Raw genomic sequence first — 8,434 nt, 5'->3', positions numbered from 1 at the left:
TCATTCAGGTCTTAACCATCTTCATGCTGGATTAATTAAATAATAAAAAAAATATATATATATTGTCCCTCTTGGGTGACAGCTAGCCGGGTACTGCCCCAGAACCCCAGTCTACTGGCCATGAGGAAAGCCAGAGGTAATTCACGGAACATATCAAGATTTGGCATTTATTATATAATACTCTAGTAGGCATGAGAGTCGTCTCAACCAAGTCGCTGTAGGGTCCCAAATCCAAATCTGAACCCTTTCTCCCCAGAGCCTATTTAAAGGGGTTGTATAAAGCTAGAAAAACATGGCTGCTTTTTTCCCGAAAATCAGTGCCGCCCTTATCTACGGGTCATGTCTGATATTAGAGTGAATGTAATACCAGACACGACCGATCTATAAAAGAAAGCAGCCCCTCTTATACAACCCCCTACTAACATCTATATGGCAGGAGAGCGATAAGGAGCAAGTCTTCATGTCGATGAAAGCTATATGTCCTGTATGAACTCTCCAAGCCATAATGTCCAGAGACAGACAGGATATAAAATAAATACATATAGTGTGACTTCCCACTAAAAGGTGACCTACACATGACAAACATGTAACTACGTCCACTACGTTATTGTGGATAACATCTAAGACTGTACCGCTAGTGTGTGATGGGCTAAAAGGAGCCTATGTAAGGGATGTAACTGGACGGAGCCCACTCAGGCAGAGTTCTTGGCTTAACACTTTTGGCAATCGTGCTTGGCCCACCCTTGAAGATGCCCTTGTTGTATCCTCTGGACCCAGGTTGTGTCTTTAATTTACGCATTATACTAATAACGTGCCACCTCCACGGACTACCAAAGCCAACTGCATGTAAGTCATTACCCAAATCATCTCAATGGCCATGTAACCCATAAGCAGGTCACCAAAACGGATGACAACCAGGAGGCTCATGCCAATAGCAATAGCGCCTTGCTGCCTTCAGTCCAGTGTCACAGAAAGTCAGAAGCAAGTTCCCTGTGTAATGAAGATTGCTCAGGACCTCAGCCATATCACTAACTCTCTAGAATTCGATGACGAAGACCTTCGTGTTAACCAAAGACCCAAAACACACTGTAGCGACCAGCTTCATTATATTAAAAAAAAAAAAAAAAAGTCATCCTGACCAGCAAAGCACGAGAAGATCCTCTCCTACAATAATCCATCCCTCCTTGAACACCAGATAAAAGTAGGCAGCCAATAGAGATATGATTGGACCTACCAGAAGAAGGTTATGGCTTCAATGATGGGAGAAGGGGGTTAACCAAGAGGCAAAAACGTGGGTACGTGAACTGAACAGTAGTGTGAGGGGTGGGGGTATGGGGGTGTTGGGGGAAGGGGTAAAAACTGGCACTTCAGTTTAAAAGTCATTCTAGGACAAGGAAAGGTGGGCAACAGGACAGTGATTGGCAGGGAAGAGAATTCAGATTAAAACAGTTCAATATTTATAAACTATGTAAACTAAAGGATTAAAAACCAGTAGCCAAGCTCATCAGATGAAAATGGTTAAAAAAAAAAAAAAAAAATGAACAAAAAAAAAATAGAATAAAGAAAAAAACAAAACAAAATAAGGTAGGCCACATCCTGAAGGATACAGGCCCTGCCCCTAAGGTTCTGACTCCACCCTAGAGGAACCAGTCACATTTAAATAACTTTCTTGGCCCCTCTGATCTGTCAAGGAGAGAAGCAAAAAGTGTGAGGGAAGTGGGGATGACAGAGACTGGGGGGAATCTCCAGGACCAATCGAAACCAGCACCACCAGATCCAGGATAAAATAAGATGGCCGCCAAGTCGATTCTGCACCACTAATAAAAGCTAGAGAGGTGGGAAGTGTGAAAGGGAAGGAGAAGTTTGTGTGCCGGTCAGCGGCGTTCTCTCCATCGGTCTCGCTTGATCTCTGGAGGTCTTGGGTAATGGTTCCTCCACTCAACGCGCTCTTCAGAACTCGGAGAATTCTTTGGCGCACTTATCTGTAATGGAGACTCTGATTTCCTCCTCTTCATAATCATCAAAATTACTGGTGTCACCCGGGCCCTTGCACTTCGGTATGAAGGGAGCCTCCACCTGAGACATAAATAAGAATCAGATGCGTGAGAAAATTAGGAATGACAGAGGACGTCACAGTGTGCTACATTGGGAAACACTTCTGGTAGGCCCAGTTAAAGGGATATTCCAGGACGTTACATCAATTACTTATACTTAGAAATGGTAATTAAACTGTAATTGGTAAGTATCCAACCCCCTCATCCACAGTTAGATGTAGCTGTATCCACATTCACCTGAAGCTCGGTCTGATCTGATCTAACAGGTAGAGCAGGGGTAGAGAACCTTCAGCTCTCCAGCTGCTGTGAAACTACAACTCCCAACATGCTCCATTCACTTCCATGAGAATTCCAAGCACAGCAGAGCAAGTATGCATGCTGGGAGTTGTAGTTTTGCAACAGCTGGAGAGCCGTACGTTCCCTACCCCTGAGGTAGAGCAACACATATGAAGGTGCTACAGTGTCTGGTACAACAATGATGGAGATACAGGGATCCATCAAGTGTTCGATTGCAAATCAAATTCTAAAGCCCCATTATGGGACTTCACTATGCAAAGCCTTTTGTATTGCAGTTTATTACATCTGTCAATGTAAACCTAGTAGGCATCCTATTATGTCAGGGGCCTAAATGTTATATACAAGAGCTTTCATTAGGCACCCAGCTTTCCATCAGCGCCCTGTAATTCGGTTGATGGGGTGACAGAGGGATCCTTCTTCCCCTGTAAACTACATAGGTGCTATGGTGACTTTTGATGACAATAGCCATGATGTTCCTCCAGTCCTGGCTATTAGAGCAGAACAGGAAATGTATTAGACAACCCCACCCAGGATCGTGCAATGTAAGAATCTATATGCAGAAAAATCCAAAGACTTAGTGGCTGCCATAAAAAGCCTTACTTGGAAACCCCAAAAACATTAAGGCCAGGAGGCCACGTTGTGAGAATACAGCAATTTAGCTGGAGCGGAAACACTGTATACTTACCTTTAGAATTTCACACCATACCTTTGCTTACACATTTGACTACTGCGGTGACATCGCGTTATTCTCATGACATCATCATTCCAATAGGTAAGCAAAGGTACAACATGTGACCAAAACAGCAATGAAAGAGCAAGTATATCGGTAAAAGAGCATTATAAAAGCATGGTGAAGGCCAGTACCTTCTTCTGATAAACTGCGATCCAATCTGTGGTGCTGAACCATTTATGACCCTTGATGTCTGTCACGCCATTCTTTAGGTTCCCAAATCTCTTGGTAAGGTCAACCTGCAATAGGTTTCTGAGCAGATCCTTCAAATCAGAACTGAAGTGCGAAGGGAAACGGACCTGTGAATGGAAGAAAGTCAAGAGAAGATTAAAAAGGTGTCCAAACCCCCCCCCCCCCCAAATCTACATACATATATACAAAAGCCTGAAAAACAAAATCTTTTCCACATTTGTCATATATAGTACATACAACACATCTTCATACGCACAGCCTAGATCACGGCCATGACAATCTGTATTCTATCACTAGGGGGCACTTTATTAGGGAGGTTTTCCTTAGGCTAAAGAAAATGTAAAGAAATCTGACTGCAGATTAGACATAAAAAAAATAAATAAAAATAACCCATAGACGGACACAAACTGTTTGACAGATCAGCCAACAGGTATCTGTCAAAAAAAAAAAAAAAAAATTAACTGTGTCTTTAAAAATACTTGATAGGACATTTTTTGGTCCCCCACCGACTCCATACCTTTTTTCCTACAGTCTCACCCCTCTATTTTAGGGGTTGTAATACCTTAGGCACCATGTGTCACATGAGGCGATCCTTGCCCTCATGCCGACATTTTTGGCTGGCTGTCCATAGATTGGCACAACAGCTTTATGAATAGACTTTCCCATATTTTTTTCCCTCAACCTTAAGCCCAACTTGAAATACGCCCAATTTAAGTTACTCCAATATATTTTGCTAGTTGCCTGGATCCAAATTGCCTCTAACTGCGGAAAATCTTTTGTCTTAGTGACAGAGGTTGGCACCATTATGTTACATGAGAAGATACATGAGAAGTATATACTAGAGTATAAGCTGACCCGAATATAAGCCAAGGCCCCTAATTTTACCACTAAAAACTGGGAAAACTTATTGACTCGAGTATAAGCCGAGGGGGGGAAATGCAGCAGCTACTGGAAAATTTCAAAAATTAAAATGGTCGGAGTTTTTGGGTGCAGTAGGTGCTGGGGAAGGGGAGGGGGTGTTTTGGTTGTCTGTCTGCCCCTTCCCTGAGCTTGAGGACTGTTTTTTTTTCCCCCACTTGGAATTCAGCCTGGCTGACTATAGGGTATCTGCAGTGCTCCTATTAACCCCTTCCTGATGGAACAGGAGCACTACAGATCCCCTATATTCAAATATAATATTTTACATTCATATAATTGTTTTTTTGCTTGACTCGAGTATAAGCCGAGGGGGGCTTTTTTAGCACAAAAACTGTGCTGAAAAACTCGGCTTATACTCGAGTATATACGGTAATCCCACTATCTCTGATACCTGCCCAATCTTTAATAAAGAGAACAATAAATAGAGAAATGAATAAGTGACTTATCACAAGCTTAAAATAAAATAAATAAATAATTATTATTATACTGATTTTTTGTGTACCTAGGGTCCACAGGCCTTCCATACCTCCCCTTCCCCTCTTTAGACTTATTCTATTATTTTTTGGATGTAGCAAAAGTGCTGCAAGTCCGAGTTTTCTCTCCATCCAATGCTGATGAACCCAGCCTCAGTTACAATTGTGATGCCTAGTTATCCCACATATCTTCATACAGTAAGGCCCCATGAACACGACCAAGTTCGATGTTGGGCAGAGTTTGATGATGATACTCTGAGTGAAATTTGAGTGCATACTATGATGCACTTACCTCTACTGAGGCTTCTAGATGTGTTCTGTTCTGAAGACATGGAGCAAGATAAGACCTGCTCTAAATATATTAGAATGGAGAATCAGATGCCTTCGAAGGGACATCGGTCTGCACTCTCAATCGAGGGCATTAGGCCTTAGCGGCCCCGAGAATTACAATTTGTCCAGCATTTCATTCAGCAGCCATGTGAACAGCTCTGCAACCAAGTACTAAAAGCAGCTCTGTTCATCTCACACAGCAGGAAATCTCAGCACAGGTTAAAGCACCAATCAGCAGCTGTGTTATACAAAGCACCAATCAGCAGCTGTGTTATAAAAAGCTGATCAGCTGCTTGCAAACCCTACCATACAGTTTTTTTGGGGGGGTTTTTTTGCATCAGATTCTCCCACACACTAGTCTGGCGTAGGCCAAAGGGCACCAATACACCCTCAAAAGCTGCTTACTGAAAGCTTGTTTAAAGAACAACTATTCCTCCAGACTCTTCATACACATGCAAACTTGGATGGGGAAAATGAAGTACACCGCCACCAGAAACTTCTGCAACAACTTCTCCACTGAGAATCAAATAATTAGGCATACAGAAATCCAACATGCCAAATCCTTCCTTCCAAAATAAGTTGGGACATCCAGGTAAAAATTAGATGTTCGGCATCCCCTTGAAGTAGTTAGGTGTGGAAAAGAGCGAAAGAAAATCACAATAAAAAGATCAGATACATTTGGACACTCACCTTCCCAGATACGATCTTTTCATAGATCTGAATAGGCTGGTCAGCAAAGAATGGAGGATATCCTGCGGCCATTTCATAAATCAGCACCCCAAGAGCCCACCAGTCCACCGCTTTATTATACCCCTAGGAAACATGGAAAGCTGTATTACTAAGACAGTAATTTAATAGTTAAACCACCATAACCCTGGCCACAAGAGGGAGGCAAACACAGGTAATGGATACGGCCAGCTGCTGATCGTAATAAATGCCACAATGGCTGAACAGAGGGAAGTTTTATATACACCTAAAGCTGAGGCCAAAAAAAAAAAAGTGATTTTTTTTTGGCCTTTGTAGTTGTATGACACCTTTTTGAAAAACTTGTAAATCTTGGGAGAAGGGAATAAAGGTGCTTCAGTTAAATACATGGTAAATATTCACAAGAAATCTTTACTGCCCAGCGTACGCTACAGTAGTCCTGCTGCACTATATCGTTCCATGGAGATGAATGCGTGTAAACAAATTAAAGGGATTTTCTGGGACTTCCCGTATTCATAATATATTCAGGTCATCAAATAAAAATCGGCATGGGCCTGAAACATAGGGCCCTCATGTGATCAGCCGTTTGAAGAAGCTGCAGCGTTTGGGCGAGCGCCCCAGCCTCTTCAGTACTTACCAAGCACATCGCTGTACATTTGTGACGTCGTATGGGATGTGAAGTGCTGCTGCTGCTTCAACCAGCTGATAAACAGGACAGGGGTCCAGGGTGTCGGATCCCAACATATCTTTAATTCATGACCTAACCCCTTTAATAATAGTCCTCATCTGGAGTTATGACACATAGGCAGCTGTCATACATCAATTCACACCACCATGGTTTGCTCATAGACTGTTAAAAACTGAATTTCAATTGAGTTATCCATAAGATGTTGCAGCCATTAGACAATTTTTTTTAACACACTATTAGAAAACCACAGCAGATTGCATAGCCGTGCAGTATTCATCTATATCGTGACTGCTTGGTGGTCCCAATGTGTGTTCCTGACTTAATTCTGGAACATAAAATAAAAAAAATTCTTGGCATCTACTACTCACCTTGCTAAGGATGATTTCAGGGGCCAAGTACTCCGGGGTGCCACACAGAGTCCAAGTTCTTCCCTTTACTCTCTTGGCAAAGCCAAAATCTGTCACCTAGGTGAAGAGGTAGTAGTTTGAAATCAAATCTATAGATGGCGCTGTGTACATTTTTATGCATGTAAAGCGGGTATACGGATATATCAAGTACAGAACAGTCATAAGGTGAGGGCGGGTTCACACCTGCACCCCGGTCTCTGTTCTCAGGTTTCCGTCTTCTGCCCGAGACACTGGAGATTGAAACTGGCAGTGACTTTTCAAACCCATTCATTTGAATGGGTTTGCAAAGTGTCCGCCCGTGAGCGTTTTGTGGTCTCCGCGGCAAAATCATGTTTTTTTTGTTTTTTTTTAACCGGACACAAAGTCGGACATGCTGGACTGTGTGTCCAGTTTAAAAAAAAAATAAAAATGGTTTAATCGCAAAGACCACAAAACGCTCACAGGAGGACACTGTCTGCCGGGTTTCCGTCTCCTGTCGGCAGAAGAAGGAAACCCACAAAGTAGAGACGGGCGCAGGTGTGAACCCGCCCAGAGCGGTATAAACACAAGGTATATGCAGTATAGAATAAGGTACCTGTATGTAACCTTGCTGGTCTATAAGCAGATTCTCTGGTTTCAGATCTCTGTATATAAGATCCAGGGAGTGCAGGTATTCGAAGGTTAATACAATCTGGGAGGCGTAGAAGCGGGCGTGAGGTTCACTGTGTGAAAAAAAGCATTATGTTCAGTCATTACTGAGGAAGCAACTAACAAGTCATGTTAAACCAAAAGGTGGTGGTGGTGGTGGTGGGGGGGGAATTTTAAAAAATCAGGCTACGGCCCACCAAGATATGCAAAGTAAGTGCCCCCATGCACCCAGTTTCACACATTACCTGAAGCGTCCGATCCTACGCAGGTGAGAGAACATCTCACCCCCTGCTACATACTCCATCACCATGTACAGATTAGTGTTGTCCTGAGAAGAAAAAAGCGACAAGTTAGAGATGACATCATACACTCACCGGCCACTTTATTAGGTACACCTGTCCAACTGCTCGTTAACACTTAATTTCTAATCAGCCAATCACATGGCGGCAACTCAGTGCATTTAGGCATGTAGACATGGTCAAGACAATCTCCTGCAGTTCAAACCGAGCATCAGTATGGGGAAGAAAGGTGATTTGAGTGCCTTTGAACGTGGCATGGTTGTTGGTGCCAGAAGGGCTGGTCTGAGTATTTCAGAAACTGCTGATCTACTGGGATTTTCACGCACAACCATCTCTAGGGTTTACAGAGAATGGTCCGAAAAAGAAAAAACATCCAGTGAGCGGCAGTTCTGTGGGCGGAAATGCGTTGTTGATGCCAGAGGTCAGAGGAGAATGGCCAGACTGGTTCGAGCTGATAGAAAGGCAACAGTGACTCAAATAGCCACCCGTTACAACCAAGGTAGCCAGAAGAGCATCTCTGAATGCACAGTACGGAGAACTTTGAGGCAGATGGGCTACAGCAGCAGAAGACCACACCGGGTGCCACTCCTTTCAGCTAAGAACAGGAAACTGAGGCTACAATTTGCACAAGCTCATCGAAATTGGACAATTGAAGATTGGAAAAACGTTGCCTGGTCTGATGAGTCTCGATTTCTGCTGCGACATTCGGATGGT

The 8,434-nt window shown here is 43.1% G+C and overlaps 1 protein-coding gene across 6 annotated transcripts in view; it reads right to left on the bottom strand.

The window, feature by feature from the left end:
• Window positions 1-489: 489 nt before the first annotated feature.
• Window positions 490-8,434, bottom strand: part of LOC142202638 (cAMP-dependent protein kinase catalytic subunit alpha) — a 47,865-nt gene continuing 39,920 nt past the window's right edge. For all 6 annotated transcript variants that reach the window (XM_075272871.1, XM_075272870.1, XM_075272868.1 and 3 more), the window contains 6 exons: window positions 7,667-7,749; window positions 7,369-7,495; window positions 6,756-6,851; window positions 5,685-5,807; window positions 3,216-3,380; window positions 490-2,076 (listed from right to left, as the gene is read on the bottom strand). In XM_075272871.1, coding sequence (XP_075128972.1) covers window positions 1,951-2,076; window positions 3,216-3,380; window positions 5,685-5,807; window positions 6,756-6,851; window positions 7,369-7,495; window positions 7,667-7,749 — 720 coding nt within the window. In that variant the 3' untranslated portion in view covers window positions 490-1,950. The remainder of the gene's footprint in view (window positions 2,077-3,215; window positions 3,381-5,684; window positions 5,808-6,755; window positions 6,852-7,368; window positions 7,496-7,666; window positions 7,750-8,434) is intronic.

This window comes from Leptodactylus fuscus, chromosome 5 (genome assembly GCF_031893055.1).
Source record: "Leptodactylus fuscus isolate aLepFus1 chromosome 5, aLepFus1.hap2, whole genome shotgun sequence".
In the NCBI taxonomy this organism is placed as follows: domain Eukaryota; kingdom Metazoa; phylum Chordata; class Amphibia; order Anura; family Leptodactylidae; genus Leptodactylus; species Leptodactylus fuscus.
Note: the sequence above shows the minus strand (reverse complement) of the source record. Positions and strands in the feature narration are given on the sequence as shown.